The sequence below is a fragment of the Carassius carassius genome, chromosome 28, assembly GCF_963082965.1.
Source record: "Carassius carassius chromosome 28, fCarCar2.1, whole genome shotgun sequence".
Taxonomy (NCBI): domain Eukaryota; kingdom Metazoa; phylum Chordata; class Actinopteri; order Cypriniformes; family Cyprinidae; genus Carassius; species Carassius carassius.
This window is the reverse complement of record NC_081782.1, coordinates 5,848,838-5,872,803: the sequence shown is the minus strand read 5'-3', so window position 1 is coordinate 5,872,803 and position 23,966 is coordinate 5,848,838. Positions and strand designations below refer to the sequence as shown.

General features: G+C 36.2%; 1 protein-coding gene across 3 annotated transcripts in view; it reads right to left on the bottom strand.

Annotated features, from left to right (window-relative positions):
- LOC132107785 (suppressor of tumorigenicity 14 protein homolog) overlaps nt 1-23,966 on the bottom strand; it is a 35,784-nt gene that overhangs the window by 11,518 nt on the left and 300 nt on the right. The window contains exons 1-9 of one of the 3 annotated variants that reach the window (XM_059513993.1): nt 19,710-19,843; nt 9,852-9,999; nt 8,732-8,892; nt 5,816-5,886; nt 5,147-5,319; nt 4,532-4,567; nt 2,695-2,923; nt 655-791; nt 376-479 (exon numbers count right to left, since the gene is read on the bottom strand). In XM_059513993.1, the coding sequence (XP_059369976.1) occupies nt 376-479; nt 655-791; nt 2,695-2,923; nt 4,532-4,567; nt 5,147-5,319; nt 5,816-5,886; nt 8,732-8,892; nt 9,852-9,948 (1,008 nt within the window). In that variant the 5' untranslated portion in view covers nt 9,949-9,999; nt 19,710-19,843. Of the gene's footprint in view, nt 1-375; nt 480-654; nt 792-2,694; nt 2,924-4,531; nt 4,568-5,146; nt 5,320-5,815; nt 5,887-8,731; nt 8,893-9,851; nt 10,000-19,709; nt 19,844-23,966 lie in introns of those variants that run through there. The other 2 variants (XM_059513991.1, XM_059513992.1) reach the window with 2 other exon arrangements.

The following is a 23,966-nucleotide window of genomic DNA, read 5'->3' as shown; positions in this document are numbered from 1 at the left end:
TGGAAACTGTGCAAAAAAATTCTTGGATTAACAATTCATAAGAACAGAATTAATATTTTGAAAATATATTTATATATAAATATATTTAAAATGTAATGTATAAGTCTTTGCTTTTTTTTTTTTTTTTTACTTTTGTTCAATTTTAGACCGCCATACTGAAAAGATTTATTCATTTTAAAAATTATATTTTGCCTAACATCTGCTTTTGCGTTTCACTGAAGAAAATAATAAAAGAAAGAACATTTAAAAAAAAAAAAAAGAAGAAGAATGGATAGTACAACAAATTAAGAAATACTGAAATATTCCTTTAATTTCAAAACACAAGCTCTCTCTGTTGGTAGATAAAGAAAAGTGAAACGGTCATGTGAAGCTTACTTTGATATTCCAGCTGCAGTCCACCAAAGGAGGATAGAAACTAGGAAAATGAGGAGAGGTGAAGTTTCCAGTGGGTGCAGTCAGAGATGCTCCACAGCTCCCTGCTAGAAATTAATATGGAGGGGGGAAATGAACAGAAAACAGATATTATTAAACTGAAAAGGAATACTTTCTAAACCAATTCAATATTTTTTTTTTTAATTTCACAGCTACAAAGACTTTTGACTTGGATGATGACTTTATAAAATACTAAAGCATTTGTACAAAATCACTGGTTACCAGCTATAGCGGGAATGGCAGTGTAAACCGCTATGAATCCAGGTTTCTGGACCTTATCTGTGATTAGGTTGACGAGCATGAGGTTACCAGAAGAAACTACCTCAAGGGGATTTGTAGGAGGTCGAAGTCCACACTGTCTGTGATGAAAAGATTCAAGAGTGTTAGAACTGTGGCAATTGTATAGAACAGTGCTTTATTTTTATATATTAAAGTATATATCAATGAAATTGCTTGATGAGAAATTGATTGGATGAAAATCTGTGTAGTGTGTATTATTGGTATGTTTGTTCCTAAAGTGCATTTTGTCAATGTTTAGTAGTATATAAGCCCCTAGATGACCTCCAGCCTAAAAGATATGGGCCATAAACTGGATATTTTGGGGGGGGGGGGGGGGGGGGCTCTCTCTCTCTAAAGCCTCATGAGAGAGAGAGAGAGAGAGAGAGAGAGAGAGAGAGAGAGAGAGAGAGAGAGAGAGAGAGAGAGAGAGAGGCTGAGTGTTGTGAGAATTATGTTCAGAGCCCACTGGCTGCAAGATACAGTTTGCAACCTATACACTTCAGGTGATTTGTTACATAGCATAGATAAATCAAGAAAAAAAACAAGTGCTCCTTTACTAAAGTCTGTCATCACTAGTGTTGCTTTTGTCAACGAAAATTGTGAGTAAATCTCATCGTCAACGAACCTTTACCACATGACTAAAACGAGACGCAATGTAAATGCTGGTCATGTGACAATGACAATAAGTAAATTAATAATCCAATATTGTTGACGAATGAAAACAAGACTAAATGTGATTTACAAAATAAAAACTATGCTAAAATGTTTCTTCATTTTCATTGACCAAAACGAGACGAAATTTAATGTTATAATGTTATTTCGTCTCGTTTGGTCACGTTATTATCATTATTATTATTATTATTATTATATATTATGATATTTCTGTTTCCTGTGTCTCACTTCAGGGGCTGCATCAGGTCGCACTGCACAGACGCAGGGGACGTCACTTCCTCAAACCCCACATGCGAATAGAATTGCATTACTAAAAAGAGACTAAAAATGTCATCAGTTATCATTGACTAAAACTAGACTAAAATTGTCATGGATAATTCTGACTAAAATGCCCAGACTTTTAGTTGACTGAAACTTGACTAGACTGAAACTAAAATTAAAACAGGCCACAAAAAAAAAAAGTGACAAAAACTTGTCATGTATCTGAGAGGTGCTAGAGAGGGGTCTTAACCAGACAATATTCAGCAAGAAGCCTTGGGCCAACTAGAGATGGTAGAGATGCATTGAGGATAGTACATATAATCTGTAGAGTATCTGCTACTTTTTCAAAGAAAATAATATTTTTATTGAGCAAGGATGCCTTAAATGGATCAAAAGTGACATTAAAGTACGGTGACATGCGTCTTTGCCAGGATTTCTATATTGTCTAAAATATCCAAGTTTTGGCTGTTTGCGCTGTGCAGATCGATCGTTGAATGACCTTCACGAGAGCTATAGAGAGCAGAGCAGACGGCTCCTTATGCTTTTGAAACGCTCTCGCTGTACTTTGGTGTCATGCAGTGATCACTGTACAGAGACACTTCAAGTTGAATGAATGAACAAACGTGCGCATATTTACATCGCTTTGATCATCCTCTGTAGATTATGTACAATACATGCACATTATTGGTCAAACTACTTTAGATGTTTTAGGCAATATAAAATGCTGGCCAGGACGTGTACCATATAAATAGCACATATGGCTACCCTACAAACCTTTTGATCAAATAAATGCAGACTTGGTGAGCATAAGAGATTAAAATAGATTGGTTGTACACTGAGATTACAGCACATGTTAATTTGAAATGTTTTTAAGAAAGGAAAAACGGCTTTATTTTGCTCCAAGCGGGGAAAGGTTTTAATGTTATTCAAGTGATGATCGAGCATTTCAGCCTTTTAATTTCATATTCATTCAAACAGCATTGTTATAGGTTATGGTAAAACCTAAATGGCACTAATTAAATATGGGGTTTCAAAGTGACATGTACTCACTTTGTGATAATATGCGTGTTGTCAGGACTGAGCGAGTCATAGATGGCTACATAATCATTGGCACAGTCATCCTCTGTGTGGAAGGTCCTGAACTTGACAATGATGGCGTAACCTTTAGGAGCGCGGATCTGCCACTGGCATCGGGAGTTAGCTGGGTATCTCCCAGGGTGTCCCGGAGATGTAAATTCTTTGTTGGTGGTGTCAGCCATGAGACTGTAAAAGCAGGTCTCTGATAACAGAAACAGGAAAAGTAGCAAGATCGACATTATTGCATTCTGGTAAATAACAAACTAGCTCAAGTACTTGACATATACATCAGATGATTGGTTTGCAGCAAGTATAAGAAGCACCAAAGATCCTTAGCTCTCACAAAGTGGTAGAATCGAGTGATAAGTGGCTTTGTGGATGGGAAAAGAGGTCACTAAAACACCTTAAAGTCTGTATGAACCAAAACTGTGACTGGATTTTCTTCCCTATTGTGACATATTAGATGGTGGGTCAGCACCTAGAGACCTCTACAGCCCTGAATGTCAGCAGAGAGACCATGTCAACTAGATGAGCCCCAGAGACAATTCTCTGGTGAAGACTTCATCTACTAGATGTCCATCGGCACAAGACCATGAGAACCAGATGAGTCCTCTGCACAATCCGACTTTGCTACAGCCTGGAATTAAACCACACCATGATGGTTTCATCTGGCCAGAGGAGAACTTACCGCCTGACTGAGCCTGGATTCTCCCAAGTTTTCTTTCTCTCCATTTTGGTCGTTGATGGAGTTTTGGCTCTTTTCCACTGTCACCTTTGGCTTGCTTAGTTGGGACACTTAATGTATGTTAACAATGTCGGCTTGACTGCACAGACACTATTTGAAGAGAACTGACTCAACTGAGCTGGACGATAGCGATGTCATCACCGAATTAACAATGAACTGACGGTTAATGGTTGTCCTCCTGCATTTATGAACACATTATTTTCCTGTTAAACACTGTAAAGCTGCTTTGACACAATTTGTATTGTATAAAGCACTACATCAATAAAGGTAACGATGTATTAGAGCGAAATGGTTTATCGAAAAGAAAAAGATTAGAGGGCAAGACTTGATTTTGTTCATCGGGAACTGATTAGATTGTAGAAAGTTGGTGCTGCAAACTACTCTAAATGGAGGCATATTTGATCAATATCTGTATATGTTTCACAATAACACCCAAAACTTCATGACCACAGAATTAAAAATGCAATGTTTTGAAATCGTTGATTTGTCACTTCCAAGTTCCCCAGCACATCAATAATTTCAAACCTCACTATAGCAGCTCCAGACATATTGAAATTGAATTTTTAATGGAAACATTATTATATGTAAATGTACCTCTGTTTGTTTTTCGCTCTTCGCCACTGAAGAGACCATTAAATGGATTTTGAAGTTAATATGAAATTAATTTAAAAAAAAAATTCAAATATACTTTTACATGTTATTATTGACATAACCTTAAATGTTAATGTCAAAAATAACATTCCAGTCATTATTTGCTTTCATGTCGACTCTAAAGCCATACGACACCTCCATGATCTTGCAGTTTAATGCAGACAATTTAGACATTTGTACAAAGGTGCTGTTGAAAAGCTGTAGCAATGCTTTCTGTGGTTGGAAAAACAGGTTTTTGAGATCCCTGTGCTTTCGTGCACAGCAAGGTAAGTGGAAGGGAAAGCAAGCGAGAGATAGAGTGAGTGTGAGATGGAGGCGGGCAGGCATTTTTCTGTGAGTGACAGGAAAGAGCATGGCAACCCAGGTGGAAAATTACAGTGCAGCGGTGACTGAAATGGGACACACTTTACTCACTGGATCTGGGGTCCCTGGCCATCCGAGGGTCTGTGACTGCAGAGAGAGAGAGAAAATAATGTATGCTGTACTTTTTCAATCCTCTTTCCTTCCATTTTCCAAAGGCCTGTCAGACATTCTGTTCCTCCTCCTCCACCCCTCACCTTGACTCAGACATTCACAAATACCAGTCTCTCACCTCACTACAGTGACATGAGTCTCCGTACAGAGATATCATTTTAAGAAGGGCACTGAGGTGTCACTCAGATGCGCTGCTCTTGTTTACATAATGCAGATGGGGACCGGAGAAAACCAGAGAGAGTTACAGTTTTTTGCAAAAAACAAAGAATTACTTTGATGCTTTTTAATAACATTGTAGATAAAGGCAGGGACTTGCCCCCCCATTGGGCAGCTCAATGCAACAGTGTTCATAAAGGGGCCATTTCATACATTTTTAATGTTTGTTTTTGTAATTTACATACATGTTAGTCATTGCATTTCGCTACAAAAGCAGTCATAATGTTGTTTGTTTTTTTTACAACCATTTTCAATATAATCTTCCATTTCTCATCCTAAAAACTGCACTGTGACGGTGTGGAGCACATATGTTCTCTTTACAATTAGCAATCATCTTACATGAAGCAGTGATGTTGCTGGCAGAGACTGCAATGCTCCCGACATGTCTGCCCTCCTGCTGGATGCTCCTCCGCAGAGCCTCGACCACGCGCTCCTCTGTCAGCTCTTGGACGATCTCTTGGTCCGCCTCAGGAACGTCAAATTGAGACCAATGATACGCTAAGGTTCCTTCACTGCAGATGTATGATGGTGCAAAGCAGACATATTATTGAATGAAAGTACACCTTGATTTTTGTAGTACTTGATTGTGTATAATGTACTGATACAAATTTTAGGATGTGCTTTGCATAATGCTAGTTGCTATGGTGTTTTGTGTGATTTTAAGAATGATGCTATGCTAGGTCTAGATGGTTTCTGACCCAAAACAGAAAAAGAACCCATTATGTATGATACTCTGATTTGGTGTAATGGATTTTCTCTGTTTTTATGGTCTCCAACCCTGAGCACGAGCAGTAGTAATACTTGAACTGGAAATTAATAATTTGTATTCTATTAGGGTGATTTTTTTTAACCCAGATTTTATGAGACTTGTAATTTATCTCTATCTGCGGAACCACTAAGTATTAAAATCAAAACATGATCTATTGTTTAATTTAAAAATTATTAGATTTAGAGAGCATGCTATAAATTTTACTTTGTCTGAATCATGGAGCTGTAGTTTAGCTTTACCTGAAGCCAGTGATGACAGACTTGGTATAGTATTTGGAAAGGAGAGGATCTCTGGTGAATGTATCGTTCATCTAAAAAAAAAAAGGAGATTATTGTGAATTATTGGCAGTAACAGTGCAATTACTAACACAGTCAACTCAATTAAATTCATATTTAGTTGTATTGCCCTTTTCACAGTACACATTATTTTTAAGCAGAAAATACTTATTTCAATGATACAATTATGAAAATCAAAAATAAATATACTTTATTTTATAAATGAAAACTCATTAAATATGTTCTAAACCCGTAAGCTAGTTCATCTTTGGAACACAAATAAACATGTTTTTGATGAAAACCAAGAGCTTTCTGACCCTGCAAGATAGCAATGCAATTGTGTTGGTGTATATGCAGCATCAAAAAGCTCTTGGTTTTCATCAAAAAGTTCTTAATTTATGTTCCGAAGATGAACAAAGGTCTTAAGGGTTTGGAACGACATGAGGGTCATTATTGACAGCATTTTCATTTTTGGGTGAACCGTCCTTTGAAGTAATATAAAAAAATAAATAAATAAGATGAACACTGATAGTCCTAAAACAGGACTTGTTTCCTTTAATTCTGTCTGACCATAAAATATGACATGTGTATTGTAACATTCACATAACCCGTAATGTGACTGTCACCTAACGAATCAATGGGGAGATGGGAGGTTTTTTTTTTTTGAGGCAGGCATTGCTAAGGAGTCCCATCTTGTGCTTCAAGCATGATTGTAAAGAAATACATAGATTTGACGAGTCTGCCAGCTAGACAACCACTGCCTTCTTTATTATACAGGCACCTTTTTTCTGTCACCTACACAATCAAAAATTAAGCTTGTGATATATTGCATCCCAACAATATGTTTACATGCTATCTATGCCACTTCAGATGACGCTTCATGAAATCTTTGCAGTGTATAGACACCTTGAAAGTCTTTAAAAGCTTTAGTACAGTCATTGAAGTCTTTTTTTTTATAAAGAAAATACAGATAAAACTGAATCACTTGAATTTAGAATCAAGAATCTCAAAGGAAGCCAAGGTCACCAAAACTCTTACAACACCAAAATAAATAAATAAATAAAAAATAATAATAATAATAATAATATTATATATATATATATATATATATATATATATATATATATATATATATATATATATATATATATATATATATATATATATATATATATATATATATATGTATATGTATGTATGTATGTATGTATGTATATACATACATACATACATACATACATACATACATACATACATACAGGTCCTTCTCAAACAATTAGCATATTGTGATAAAGTTCATTATTTTCCATAATGTAATGATAAAAATTAAACTTTCATATATTTTAGATTCATTGCACACCAACTGAAATATTTCAGGTCTTTTATTGTTTCAATACTGATGATTTTGGCATACAGCTCATGAAAACCCAAAATGCCTGTCTCAAAATTTGTATATTTCATCCGACCAATAAAAGAAAAGTGTTTTTAATACAAAAAAAGTCAACCTTCAAATAATTATGTTCAGTTATGCACTCAATACTTGGTCGGGAATCCTTTTGCAGAAATGACTGCTTCAATGCGGCGTGGCATGGAGGCAATCAGCCTGTGGCACTGCTGAGGTGTTATGGAGGCCCAGGATGCTTCGATAACGGCCTAAAGCTCATCCAGAGTGTTGGGTCTTGCGTCTCTCAACTCTCTCTTCACAATATCCCACAGATTCTCTATGGGGTTTAGGTCAGGAGAGTTGGCAGGCCAATTCAGCACAGTAATACCATGGTCAGTAAACCATTTACCAGTGGTTTTGGCACTGTGAGTAGGTGCCAGGTCGTGCTGAAAAATGAAATCTTCATCTCCATAAAGCTTTTCAGCAGATGGAAGCATGAAGTGCTCCAAAATCTCCTGATAGCTAGCTGCATTGACCCTGCCCTTGATAAAACACAGTGGACCAACACCAGCAGCTGACATGGCACCCCAGACCATCACTGACTGTGGGTACTTGACACTGGACTTCAGGTATTTTGGCATTTCCTTCTCCCCAGTCTTCCTCCACACTCTGGCACCTTGATTTCCGAATGACATGCAAAATTTGTCCAAAAGTCCAGTGCTGCTTCTCTGTAGCCCAGGTCAGGCGCTTCTGCCGCTGTTTCTGGTTCAAAAGTGACTTGACCTGTGGAATGCGGCACCTGTAGCCCATTTCCTGCACATGCCTGTGCACAGTGGCTCTGGATGTTTCTACTCCAGACTCAGTCCACTGCTTCCGCAGGTCCCCCAAGGTCTGGAATTGGTCCTTCTCCACAATCTTCCTCAGGGTCCGGTCACCTCTTCTCATTGTGCAGCGTTTTTTGCCACACTTTTTCCTTCCCACAGACTTCCCACTGAGGTGCCTTGATACAGCACTCTGGGAACAGCCTGTTCGTTCAGAAATTTATTTCTGGGTCTTACCCTCTTGCTTGAGGGTGTCAATGATGGCCTTCTGGTCAGCAGTCTTACCCATGATTGCGGTTTTGAGTAATGAACCAGGCTGGGAGTTTTTAAAAGCCTCAGGAATCTTTTGCAGGTGTTTAGAGTTAATTAGTTGATTCAGATGATTAGGTTAATAGCTTGTTTAGAGAACCATGCTAATTTTTTGAGATAGGAATTTTGGGTTTTCATGAGCTGTATGCCAAAATCATCAGTATTAAAACAATAAAAGACCTGAAATATTTCAGTTGGTGTGCAATGAATCTAAAATATATGAAAGTTTAATTTTTATCGTTACATTATGGAAAAATAATGAACTTCATCCCAATATGCTAATTTTTTGAGAAGGACCTGTATATATGTATGTATGTATATGTATATGTATATATATATATATATATATATATATAAAAAACTCACAATTCCTTCCAACTCCCTTGCCACTTGTTGGAATTCTGCACTGTCAAGATTCTCGTATACTGGGCTGTACTCGGGTTTGAGAAGCTTCATTTGTCCGCTGTAAACCAGTGTGGATGAGCTGCGTTTACGTAAGGCCTCCTTTTCCAACTCTTTGCTCCTGACTGAGAGAGGGAAAGATGTTATTAATTAACAACAGTAAGAACGGTAAACTAACGTTTAAAAGTTTGGGGAATTGTATAATATCTAAGGTACACATTTCTAATAATTGTGCAGTTAATTCTAATATTGTATTTTCAGAAAGATTTGGAATATTTGTCCTCTCCCCAAATTTGCCACTACCGAAACACAGTAATAATTATTTAATTAGAAGGGTTATATTGACCTATTAAGATTTTGCTTACATCTACATAGTAAATATATATTATTTGCCATTAAAAAATATTTCAGAGGTACATCAATAACAATTACATTTTTAACAACATTTCAATTGTAATTTATGACATTTGTTGCATTTTGAATACAATTCTTCTTTGTAAAAGGCAAAAAGTTGATCATACGGATTTCAAAGTTAAGTATTCGTTAGTTTGAAAACACACTGAACCAAAAACGGTCATAACATCTTAGAAGATAATTCAGTATACTATATAATTTCTAACATCCCATGTTAGTGACTGCACATTTTTGGTAGTGACTGTAATGTTATAAATATATATAAAGTCTCACAATCTACAAAGAACTTCACTTTATTAAAAGAATCAAAAAGATACTTTTAAAAACAACAGTGTAGACAGCAGTTTGCACCAATTCGGTAGAACGGCACATACACACGCACAGTTTTTCCCCCTTTATCATTATTATTTTAACACTGCAGCCTGTAGTAATGACTGCTGAAATTTAAGCTTTGCCATCACAGGAATTAATTACATTTTAAAACACATTAAAATAGAAAAGTTATTATAAATAGTAACATCATTTCACAATATTACTGTTTTTACTTTATTATGATCAGATAAATGCAGCCTCAGCGAGCATGAGAGACCCCAAAAGTTTAAACAGCAGAGCAGGTTTGCAACTTTCATCATTTAAGAGCAAGCTAGATATGATTGGAGAATCTTTTTACCAACAAAGAGCCACACAAGAAATCCGACCACTGCAGCCACTACCAACAGGGCAATGAAAACCCCCACGGCAATGCCCCTCTTCCGTGCCGGTGCCATCTTCCGTTCATTCGTCAGGAAGCTGACCTGCTCATGACGCCCGTTCCCTCCCTGAAACAGAAATGCAAGTATTCTGTGACTGTCCTTCAAAAGTACTGTAAACATTTAGTTTCTTTGACAAGCCAGTGTTACAATATAGTACCTTCAGAATGAATCATGAATTTGATTGGTTTAATTTATTCATAAAATAAACCTAAAAATTCAATGTTGTCCTTAAATCAGCTTTAAAGCTAAAAAAATAAAATAAATAAGCACAATAAAATACAAACCTTCTGCTATAGTAAACAAAACTAGTGCACTGAATATAAGAATGCTTGTTAGCTGCTTCGGTTCGAGAACATGTAAGCAGTAATACATTAAATATTAAATGACATTAAATGTTAATATAAACCACCACACTTGAGAGAAATATTAATGAAAGTAGCCTCTGGATACGCAGTATCTGTGAGAATATTTAACGCAAACTAGCCACTAATGAAAACTATATTTCAGTACCACTTATTTTTATTTGATCCCCACACCATTTAGGCTTTAACTTGTTGAAAATTATGCATGAGCAAGCACAGCATGTGGCCTACCCACCATGTCCACTTCCGCAATTGCCACAGGAAGTGCTGAAAGATATAGATAAACCAAAAACATATATACAGACTACAAGTCTCAACAATACTGTTTGTGAAATAAGATCATATAAATGTTGACATACACTGTTGCACACTGAATCAACATGCTGAGACTGGTTTCAGTTGCCTTTATATTGCAGCATCAAAACTGGTTAGGCCTGTTTCAGTGACCTTACACACAAAGACAGACAATATGACATACCAAGTCAACCAGCAGAGTATTCAATTGTTTGCATGCCTAATATCTTTAAAGTGCAGGTGTGCAAGTTAATAAACATGTCTAAAAGTGATTGTATAAACACTCTGAAAATCCTAGAAGAAAATCTTTGCTTGCTTGCTAGTTATGATGGAAGGTAAATATATATATATATATATATATATAGTTTGTAGTCCAAAAGGGTTAAAGGACAAAAACTGGAACAAAAATGTTCTTTAGAGTGGAATAGGCCATTGAGTAGTGTTAATTTCGTCACCTATTTTTTATTTAGTCTTAGTCTTGTGCCAAATGTCCTTGTTAGTTTTAGTCATATTTAGTCATTCACATATCTTTTTTTGTCAGTCAAGTTTTAGTCGACTAAAAGTCTCGTCATTTTAGTCTAGTTTTAGTCAAAAGAAAACTCAAGGTATCTTAGTCGACTAAAAGTCTTTTAATTTTAGTCTAGTTTTAGTCAAAAAATTTTAGTGTTTTTTTTAAATAACACATTATTACTGATAAACATTTCAGTAAAAAAAGTGTTTCACATATCTCAAACATTGGTTAAATGTCATAATTACCTGACAAAATACACTTGTTGAATGATTTTTGTTGGATGCAAATGTTAAATGTGTCTGGTTTTCAAATTCTGATTTAGGAGACACGTTCACAAATGATTAACCTGATCACATTTTTTTACTTTATTGATACTGCTTTTAAATCGTAATGCAAAGACCGGTCATCGGGACATAAGCTGTCATATACAATAAAAGAGCCTGCGCAGCAACAGGAAATATAATTTAACACCAAAAGCCTGCCTAGACGGTGGACTTGCGCTCAGGATTTTTTTTATTTTATTTTGTATTTATTGAGCAGCGTGTGGACAAATTCTTTTTACGCACACACTATTTTATTTCTTGATAACAGACCGCCAGAGGTGGGTAGTAACGAGTTACATTTACTTTGTTACATTTACTAGAGTAATTCTTTGGGGTAACTAATACTTTTCGGAGTATATTTAAAGATGGGTACTTGATACTCTTACTTGAGTAATTTTTGGGGAAAAATCTGTACTTTTACTTCGTTACTGTGGGCGACGCTGCTCTCGTTACTTTATCTTAATGCAATAAATGTTATAAATGCTTCAGTTTATTCCAAACGCGCCGTCTACTTTTCTCTGGACAATGAGCGATGCCCATTCGCGAATGATTCATTCTTTTGAGTCAATTCTGTTCAAAGGCTTGATCAAACCAATTGGCTAACGAGTGAATTGGTTCATGAATCAGTTTGAATGAGTCGTTCAGTTCCCTGCCGCACGCGCTGAGCATCTGAAGTGGTTCACTCAGAGTTGTAACGTTTAATAAGAACATCAGCAGCATTGAAAACGGGGCTATGGAACTGCACTGAATTGAAAGCAAATCTGCAAAGGCTATTATTTGCTTGCGATGGAGATCCTTATTAGATGAACACCGCATGTGCCGTCTACTGTTTAACAGGTAATAACTTGGGCTACATTCGATTACAGTTCACGATACCACTGTGACATTAGTTTGTTGTACGTGTGGCTTATAACAGAGGGGAGTCAAGTTGAATGCAGCTTCCAAAAGACAAAAAACAGCCGATTAAGATTGTATTAATTTTAATACAATCACACCTGTGCGAGTAGGCTACGTTCAGCAAGTCATAACATCAGCTGCTAAATTCAAATCTGCGATTGCTTGCTGGCGCTGAGCCAGAGATAGATGTCTTTTTACAGCGCTGCGCATTATAACCAATCACACATGATTCTTTTGAGCTTATTAAAGCATTGGCCAATCAGAGGCGTTCCGATGAGTCATCGCTAAAATGCCGGTTATTCCTTCACTCCCTCTGCAGACTCCCTCTGCCAATGCATTGATGAAATTAATAGTTGGATGTGCCAGAACTTTCTTCAGTTAAACAAGGAAAAAACTGAAGTCATTGCATTTGGAAACAAAGATGAAGTGTTCAAGGTGAATGCATACCTTAACGCTAGGGGTCAAACAACTAAAAATCAAGTCAGGAATCTTGGTGTGATTCTGGAGACAGACCTTAGTTTCAGTAGTCATGTCAAAGCAGTAACTAAATCAGCATACTATCATTTAAAGAACATTGCAAGAATTAGATGTTTTGTTTCCAGCCAAGACTTGGAGAAACTTGTTCATGCCTTCATCACCAGCAGGGTGGACTATTGTAATGGGCTCCTCACCGGCCTTCCCAAAAAGACCATTAGACAGCTGCAGCTCATCCAGAACGCTGCTGCCAGGATTCTGACTAGAACCAGAAAATCTGATCATATCACACCAGTCCTCAGGTCCTTACACTGGCTTCCAGTTACATTTAGGATTGATTTTAAAGTACTTTTACTCGTATATAAGTCACTAAATGACCTAGGACCGAAATATATAGCAGATATGCTCACTGAATATAAACCTAACAGAGCACTCGGATCATTAGGATCGAGTCAGTTAGAAATACCAAGGGTTCACACAAAACAAGGGGAGTCCTCCTTTAGTTACCATGCCGCCCGCAGTTGGAATCAGCTTCCAGAAGAGATCAAATGTGCTAAAACACTGGTCACATTTAAATCTAGACTCAAAACTCATCTGTTTAGCTGTGCATTTATTGAATGAGCACTGTGCAATGTCCGAACTGATTGCAATATATATTTTCACAGTTTTTTTTTATTTAATTTTACGTAAAATCATTTTCTATGATGTGTGTATGAATCTATAATTAAGATATTGATTTCACCCTGTTAACAGTTTCAGTGATTTTAATGGGAGTTTCTGAGAGTGATTGAAATCTAGACTGTCAGTGAAAATGATCTTTAATAATGTAAATGTTATTTGCTCTCTTTCTGAAAAATGAAAGATTAGTAGCAATATTTATATCACATTAACTTTCAATGTTAAATTCACATTTAATATAAAGTCAGTCGTATTAAAAATATGTTATGGCATGACACCTATATCTGTTACTTAAGTAAACAGACAGGGTTTTATAATAAATTACATAAATTGGAGTAAAGGCTGATGAAATATATACATTTATACACGCACACATACATTACATACATTTTATCTATATATCTAAATAAAAATAGGCTCAGTATATATGACCCAAAGTAACTAGTAACTAACTACTTGAGTAGATTTTCTATCCGATACTCTTACTCTTACTCAAGTAACTATTCAAGACTAGTACTTTTACTTGAGTAAATATTTCTAGAAGTACTTTTACTTGAGTACAGTTTTTGGGTACTCTACCCACCTCTGCAGAATGCTGCTAACTATAACACACAAATATCGAGCCTCTTCCTTCCTCTTCCGTCTCGTCTTAGTCATGAAAAAAAAGGTTGTTGACGAACATATTTCGTCTCGTCTCGTCTGACGAAATTAACACTACCATTGAGATCCTTTATAAATGTTCTTTACGCCAAGAAAAACCCAAAATGGTTCTTCTATGACATCACAACACAGTATCAACTACCCATTACAATATATTAATCAATAATTCCATTTTTAATTATTGTACATTACAATGTTGTGATGCCTAATTTCACTTGCCAAATATATATATTTATAGAGCATAGGAGCTACACTGCAGAAGTTGCTTGAATGTGCGTGCAAAATTGGAAAAAAAATAAATTCGAAATCACTATTTCAGAGGTCTGGATTTGAGAAAGGTTCAATTTACTGCTTGATTTTGCAAGATACGGTTAGGGTACTGCTGTGAGATATCTGGATAGGTTGCATACTCTATGCAGAAAGCGAAGGTACTAAATAACAGGACTGACAGACAACAGTCAGGTATTTAAGGAACCAATATGCCTCTTCTCGTTTCCTCACACTGAAGACTCCACATAAAAAAAAAAAAAAAAAACTAATTGTTCATAAATCAGCAGTTCCCCCTCGCAGCGGAATCATACTGAAGCTAAACTGGCAAGGTGGAACGGTTCAGTGCCCGTTTTGAACTAAAAACACATGCACACGCAAAGAAAGGGTTCACAATTAAAAAAAGGTTAGAAATCAGCGACTACACCCTGGGAGAAGAGGAATCAGTAGATCATTAGGGAGCTAGAATCACACTGGTATTAAATCAATTTGTCAGATGTGCAAACCCCCCTTTTAAGATCCTGGCCCGATTACAACAGAGTGTGATAACTCATCGCAATTAAAGCCATTCTTACTGTAGGCCGCCTGGCACTCAAGCTGCCTAAATTGGAATTTCTTAATAGCCATCACGTGCTGCTGTGGGCTTCTGTTATCGGTCATCCTGATCACAGCCTAATAACTGCATTACATGCCGTGATTCTACCCATGACCCTCTGCAAAACACCATACTGAAGACATATCACTCTCAGTAAGGGCCATCAGCAAAACAGTAGTGTCTCTTTTTCACTTTTATCAGCCAGGGCAGACAAATCTAATTAGATGCCCCTCCACAGGTGTAATCCGAATAAAGTCGGTGCGTGTTCTTTCTCTGAACTGAGGATTGCTTAGAAAAAATGAAGCGATAACACTGTAATTAAAGATTAAGGTGGATGAAGCTTTTCAATGGAACGAACAAAAGAAAGCAAAATAAAGGCTTACCATTTGTTTCCAGTTATTTTACATGTACAAAACAGCCCATTATGCTGTATTTTTCATATTATTTTAATGTATTATCATACAAAAACAGTTTTACCTTTTACTCCACTTCGTTATTCCTCTCAATATTTACCTATCAGAATCAGACTTCTCGCACTTTCACTGAAATAGCTTACTTGCACGTTGAAACATAAGGTGGATAGAGACGGATCCACTGTTCCCACACCGTTTGAACTATAAACTAGAAAGTAATGTTTCTAATAGATATTTCCCATATTCTCCCAATAAATGTTTTTAAAAAAGCTGAGCCTCTTTTTTACTTAAGTTTTACCCTAGGGAAAGATAAATGAGACCGAGGTAAAATTAATACTCCTAATTATATTTCAGTATGTCTCCTATCAACAAATTAGATGAAAAGGTCTAGCTATATCATGGGGTGACAGAAATATAAAATACAGGAAAAATGGTCCTAGTGACACAACTTGCTCTAAATGAGAATTAAGTCAGCAATCAATGGGGAAGATGCGTACCAGTTACAAAAATGATAGAACGCTTCTAATGCACAAACTTTTATTCTTTTCCAGCTGGGAAGATATTTAATATTCAGCATATTTAAATACAGCTAAGTAATTATTAAATAATACTATCATTTAAAGCGCTAATCACAGCTTACACTAAAATATCTGACAGAGCATTCCAAATCTACCATTTTAGGAATGCTTCATTTAATAATAAATGTTTTAGTTAAACATGATTTTATTTAACATGTAAAGTTATTTACTTTGACCCACACAAAAACTTAATCTGTAGCATCATTAAAAATCAAAGCAAATATAAAGAATGTGCTTTTGATAGATTATTAGAATTTTAGTATTAAAAAAAAAAAAAAAGAAATCATAAAATACAATCAATCACATCAGGCTAGAGTCAGCATATCCTGCAGTGTGGATTTCCCACAGCAGAGGGTGTTCACTGGCGTAAGGAGGACCGATTCTCTAACCTGTCCCCTCTTTTTAAGAAGTAGTGTTCTTGAACTGAGAGATGTGACCCCTGCGTTAAACTATTTCTGCTTACCACATCGAAAATGATCGATGACATGCGTAACCAAATCTGTTCCACAAGCTTGAAGAAAAAAGGAAGGACCAAAACAGAAGAAACTGATATTTTAAACATCTAAAAATGTTTTAATTTACTGCTACCTGCAGATAAAGCCATGGATATGATATAATCTTATGAGAGAGATATGCCATAAGATTATATCTTATGCCATGAGAGCGATACGTTCTCTCCGTCTCTCTCATGGCAGACACATTACAGGCTGTTGACTCAACTCCATCTATTTGATTTTAATCTTGCTCTGCAACATATTTGCACTGTTTGCATTTGTTTGGTTTTATTTCGGTCCCTTGGTTTCTCTAGGAACTAAAAGTTTAGTCTTTGTACTTCTAGCCTCAGCTACCTAAAAAGAACATAAAATGGTAATAAATCACTATTGTGCAGCTGAAAGAGTGGTCAGAACCTGCTAATCATTATCAGGATTTGACATTTACACAGGTGAAGCCCACAAATTCACGCTGGAGCAAAATCTGCATGATTAAGTAAATGTTTTCAGCTTAACTTAAGCATAGGGCAGCACTATATTAAATTAATAATAATTGGAGAGAATGCAAGACAGCCATTTTACTATTTTCATGCATTCTTCTGATGTGTACAGTCTGTAAAACCAGTCTGAGTCCAGCTGTCTAGTGCTTCTGGCATTGAGCTGGACCAGAGGCCAGTAATCACTGACTGGTCAGTCAGCTGGAAAAGATGGTTCAGGACACTGAGGAGCCTCCAAACAACACAAGAGCAATTAAAACTTAAAAAAATGAATCCCCGGAGGACAAAACAATAAAGATATGTTCAGGGAAATAAAAGATGGCTCCTGAGAAAGGATGGTTGAGAAAATTATTCAGTTGATTCGTTTGTCCTTCATGCAGCAGATAATTGTACTATATTAAAGGCTTTTTGAGAGATATTATAAAACAAATAGCAGAAAACTACTAGTAAATGTGTGACTTTGTGAAGTGTTTCAAAAAGAAACTCATCCTAGACAGGAAAAACAAAAGGTTTTTGTAAAATTGTTGGAATTTAAATATAATACCACAGCTTTGAGGAATTAATTGTGGACCAGAACTCAGGCCATGTTCTGAAAACCTTTCATGAAGTCATGAAGTATTCATTAATTGATTGATTCATTAAGCTGCAATGGTTGTTAATTAACAAGCTAGCTAACAAGAAGAGCAGGAAATTATAATCATTTATGAAACTTAAAAATTAACAAACTAAACTGGATTTTTTGAGAAAATAGCAACATGATGTATAAAGATTTCTGTGTTCTCTATTAATCCATACTAACAGTTATAAATTACAAAATGGATTTCAAATGAACAGAAATACCTCAATATCACCCACATCTACAAATGTGTCATCCTAATATACCAGTCATTGTGTAAGCATTTGCGGTGTTCGGCCAATCACAATGCACTGGGTCAGCTGGCCAATCAGAGCAGACTGCGCTTGTCGGAAGGAGGGAGTTTGCAGAAAATGACACATTTGAGAGAGGCGGGACATAGAGGACCTACAATAATGTACAGTTTTTGAAAAATATTGTGTTTTTTGTGTTTATGTACGTTCATTTTACAGGAATACTAGCATATTTCTACCAAATTATTTTGAACAAAATTTGAAACCTGTAGAAGCAGCCCTGTCTGATATGACATGGACTGAACCAGTTCACATAAATAGCTTTGTGACAAATTACACAAATATTCCATAAAGTCTTTCAATTCATATGAGACCATAAAAAAAGCATGCATAGTAAGTATAAAGAAAGAAAAACTTATAAATAATTGCCACTATAACAAAGTCCTATTCAATAAACTACAAATAAATTGTCTTTCCAATTAGGTTACATGGAACAAAGTGCTAGACACATTAGGCCTATAAACTCAAGTTAACAAATTTAAAACTGCAGACAGAGAGAAGATGAATCACTGTGAATGAGAACAGAGCGCAATGACACGAGTGACTGAAATAATGCAGTGTGTTGTTCAAATAATAATAAAAAAATAAATAAAAAATAAATAAATATAATAATAATAAATGTATGTATATATATATATATATATATATATATATATATATATATATATATATATATATATGATTTTATATATTGTATTTTATACATGTCAAGCCAATAATGACAAAAAAACACCATAAAAGTCCATAAGACTTTGAATTGTGCTATATTTCAAATCTTCTGAAGACAAGCAATAGTTTTATGTAAGAAACAGATGGTCCCATTTCACTCACATCTTCATAAAATAACAAAAATTATGCATCAATACAGAGGAAAACGTTAAATTTGAAGGTTATAGAGAAAATTATTTCCAGTAAATGCTGACAATCTAAAAACTGTAAATTTGTATATGTAGTAAATATACGTATATCACATAAGCCAATATTGTATGACATTTTGTGAACTTCAGGGATGAAATGGCATATAGATGGTCTTAAAGCCAACACAAGCCACAAAACATCACAAGTCACAACTTTGATTTCAATGGTCAGTAAGTATCCAACATTTGCAACACAGACACAACAAAAACAGAACGATTCTCATACATTACAATTCCTGGAACTCTCAATAAACCAGTGAGTGAACCACATGTTAAAGCTATGCATATCTTTGCTGAGATCTAGAACAGGTGTGCATTTATGTCCGAACGTCAGCTAAAACCACTGATTTCAGCCTGTGCAGCAAATTGGAGGAAATGCCATCCATTGCAAAATGTATTTCTATTCTTTTCATCGGTTTTTCTCAAAAAGAATAAGATGGTCTCATGTCTAAAGTGGCTACAAATAGTTGAGCATGTACCAAATAATACTTTCAGCCTCAGTATCATCAGTCCACATCACGACAAAGAAACAAATTCAACCTAAATGAATGGTATTGAAGTTTAGACAAAAAAAAGAAAAGAAAGAAAAATGCTTCAAAAGAAAAAAAAATCTGCTGTATTGATTTAAGAACCTGCATTTCTAAATACTACAATATTGATCTTCAAGGTATGGTTCATAAATGGGCTCCTGCACTTGAAAAAAATACACCAAAATCCAATGATAAAGGTAAAATACCACACATTGTTCATTTAAAAAAAGCATCTATGAAAGAATCTTAGGAGTTCTGTTATTGCCTATAAAGTACGAAAGTATGCCATGGTGTTTTACTCTTTATTTTGAAAAACTAAGGCTTGCAATTATTAAATAGATACGTTTTCGTATAAAACCTACCGTTATATAAATAAGCTTGTCTGGAGGATCCTGAAAATAAGACACAAAGCATTCGTTGCACTCCTGGATTGTGCAATGATTCTGGTTATCAAGTTGATACAGGCCTTACTCTGAGGAACAGAAGAGACTGCAAAATACCTGGAAATCTAGGCGTGTTTAGCAGGAAACAGAGCCAGTCTGTACAGTCGTGGCCAAAAGTTTTGAGAATTACATAAATATTAGTTTTCAAAAAGTTTGCTGCTAAACTGCTTTATGATCTTTGTTTCAGTTGTTTCTGTGATGTACTGAAATATAATTACAAGCACTTCATACGTTTCAAAGGCTTTTATCGAAAATTACATGACATTTACTGTATGCAAAGAGTCAGTATTTCCAGGGTTGGCCCTTCTTTTTCAGGACCTCTGCAATTCGACTGGGCATGCTCTCAATGCTGGAAAATGCATTGTTCTTCACCAAACTGTTGTTGGATTGTTGGAAGAAGTTGCTGTTGGAGGGTGTTTTGGTACCATTCTTTATTCATGGCTGTGTTTTTGGGCAGAATTGTGAGTGAGCCCACTCCCTTGGATGAGAAGCAACCCCACACATGAATGGTGTCAGGATGCTTTACTGTTGGCATGACACAGGACTGATGGTAGCGCTCGCCTTTTCTTCTCCGGACAAGCCTTTTTCCAGATGCCCCAAACAATCGGAAAGGGGCTTCATCTGAGAATATGACTTTGCCCCAGTCCTCAGCAGTCCATTCACTATACTTTCTGCAGAAGATCAATCTGTCCCTGATGTTTTTTTTGGAGAGAAGTGGCTTCTTTGCTGCCCTTCTTGACACCAGGCCATCTTCCAAAAGTCTTGGCCTCACTGTGCGTGCAGATGCGCTCACACCTGCCTGCTGCCATTCCTGAGCAAGCTCTGCACTGGTGGCACTCCGATCCCGCAGCTGAATCCTCTTTAGGAGACGATCCTGGCGCTTGCTGGACTTTCTTGGACGCCCTGAAGCCTTTTAGTTGATTTAGGTGCAATCTTAGTAGCCACAATATCCTTGCCTGTGAAGCCATTTGAAATGCAGTGGAAAGGTTTTTTTGGGATTAAGTAAATTTTCATGGCAAAGAAGGACTATGCAATTCATCTGATCACTCTTCATAACATTCTGGAGTATATGCAAATTGCTATTATAAAAACTTAAGCAGCAACTTTTCCAATTTCCAATATTTATGTAATTCTCAAAACTTTTGGCCACGACTGTACACATTACCTCCCCCTAATGCAGTGAAGGTCTTATGCATGTCTGATCATATATGGCTTTATCTATATAAAAATCAAGTCAACATAATTTGGTAGTTGGTTGCCATGGTTAAACTAATCAAAAGGCCAATGCATCTAGTGAAAAACAGCCAGATAAATGATTCATACTTATCGGTCTATTTATAGGACACACACATCCATTGTCTTTACTTAAGGGGTTAGTTCACCCAAAAATTTTAATTCTGTCATTAATTACTCACCCTCATGTCGTTCCAAACACGCAAGACATCTATTCATCTTCAGAACACAAATTAAGATATTTTTGATGCATTCCGACAGCTCTCTGACCCTCCCATTGACAGCTAGGGTCCTTACACGATCAATGTCCAGAAACATAGCAAGGAGATTGGTAATATAATCCATGTGACATCAGGGGGTTAATCGTAATTTTACAAAGCTACAAGAATTTTTTCAACAATTCGTCTCCTCTGTCACCCTGGTGTCATTTTTAGAGAGTATCCACTGAACACAAACAGTGCGTCAAACGCACCACATAGATACGTTTTTTTTGTTCAAATCAAAGCACAAACAATGCAGAAAACGGATCCGGAGGGTGCAGATGACAAAGAACAGCATATGCTGTTTGCGTTCAGTGGATACTATCCAAAATGGCACCAGGGTGATGCAGAGGAGACAAATTGTTAAAAAAAAAAAATCATATTAAAATTATTAATATTCTTGTAGCTTTGTAAAATTACGGTTGAATCCCTGATGTCAGATGAATTATTTTACCGATCTCCTTGCTACGTTTCTGGACATTGATCCTGTTGAGCGGTAATTAAAAGTGTCTTAATTTGTGTTCCGAAGATGAACAAAGGTCTTAAGGGTTTGGCATGACATGAGTGTGAGGACTTAAATGACAGAATTTTCTTTTTTTGTGGTGAACTATCCCTTTAAGTAGTAAAGGCAAGATGAGAACCTCAGTGGTAATGGGATTTGAAAATAGGTGATCTAAATGGCATCTCATGCAAGTAATCTAGATTTCTCAACTCAAAGTGATTCAGAACGAGACATGAATCATGTGGATTATATTACATAACATTTCATAACTGGGTGTATATCTTGGTTTTTGCTCCCACGAGCGCAGTGTTGCTGTATTTTGTCATCACAGACAAATAACCAAAACCCAGAAACTGCAGATGTGACTCGGACAACGACACTGCACCTTAACTGCACGAGAGAAGTCGTGGCCTAGTGGTTAGAGAGTTTGACTCCTTACCCTAGGGTTGTGGGTTCAAGTCTCGGGCTGGCAATACCACGACATAGATTCCCTTGAGCAAGACATCCCCAACTGTTCCCCAGGCGCCGCAGCATAAATAGCTGCCCACTGCTCCAGGTGTGTGTTCACAGTGTGTGTGTGTGTGTTCACTGCTCTGTGTGTGTACACTTTGGATGGGTTAAATGCAGAGCACGAATTCTGAGTATGGGTCACCATACTTGGCTGTATGTCACTTCACTAACTAAAGACAAGGAAGAGGTCATAAAAAGCCAAGCTCAAAGCCGCTTTGTCTTCATTTACAACATTATGACAAGAATTTACACTTTACCACAACCATACAGAGAGACATCATTCACTACAATAACACTGTGCTACTAAATGGATCTCAAATACCAAATTTTCCTTCTGGGGATGTACATTATCTGATAGTCTTACATCACTGTTAATCAACTGGTAGAGCATAATGCTAACAGCACCAAAATCAAGGTATTGATTTCTAGGGAACACAACTTTTACCCTGAATGCTAAATGCCAATGTCAGGGATTTACACAAATAAAGCCTACAGTATCATATTAGTATCATATTTGATGTGCTCTTCTAAATAATCAACGTGCTCAAAAAAAAAAAAACCTGTTGTACCCGTCTACTACAGCCTTATGCCATTTGATTTATATTCTATACTTTTTGTATTATTAAGTGAAAGGATTTTTATTCTAAATCTACAAACATCGTCAGGTCATAGTACAAGTCTTTTTGCTGCAAAACATTAAGTTAATTTTATAAAGTAAACACACATAAATAACTTATATTGTCAATAATATTTCATGATGTACATTTACTAGACTAAATCAACTTATACTTCACTATCCATACATCACTTTTTGATAAAATCTTGTTTCAATCCAAGTATAGTAGGCTATACTTCAGTCTTTTGAGAAACATTTATTTGTTCATCTCTTAATAACCATTGTATTGCACTGCATTATATGTTTGCCCACTCAGTAAAAACTACAGAACTTTGATAATAAAACTAAGCATTTAAATATAATTTTACCAAGACATCACTGGGAAATATAGAGTGACAACTGAAAGTTATATGAATTAATTAACACTAAATTAACACTAAAATTAGCTTTTTCGCATTATATAAAACTAGCAATTCACTCTATATCAAATGGTAGTGTTTCTGGACACTAACCTTTCAGTGACCTGAACGTCGGGATTGGGAAATCTTCTTAAGTGAATGTTTTCAATGAACAAATCACTCTCGTTCACCTCTCGAACTGAGTTCATGTTTCAAGTTTCTGTACTTTTGAGGGGTAACGATGGTCTAGAACCCGAGGAGAGGATCACCTGACGATTCTCTTTTGTGAATGTATTCGAAACGAGTCACTGAGATGAATCAAAAGCCCCCACCACCATAAGAACAGAGGAAGCGAGCCTCGAGCAGGTGTCTCAATGTAGCAAGAGGGGAACTGAGAGTTCTGAGAGAGAGAAAAAGAAATAGAAATAGAAAAAGAAACCAAAAACCAAACCTTGGATATAGGGATGCAATGTCCCAAGTTTTCTCTAAAATATGAGTTTAAAATTCACTTATTCAAATTGTGTGGTAAATTTTTAACACGGAAAGTTACCCTGAGGGATTTACATGTAGTTTGATGTATCCGGTTTAATAATAAAGTTGACAATGAACGTAGATGGGGAAATACGCCATTTCATTCAATGTGCAGAGACTTAAAAT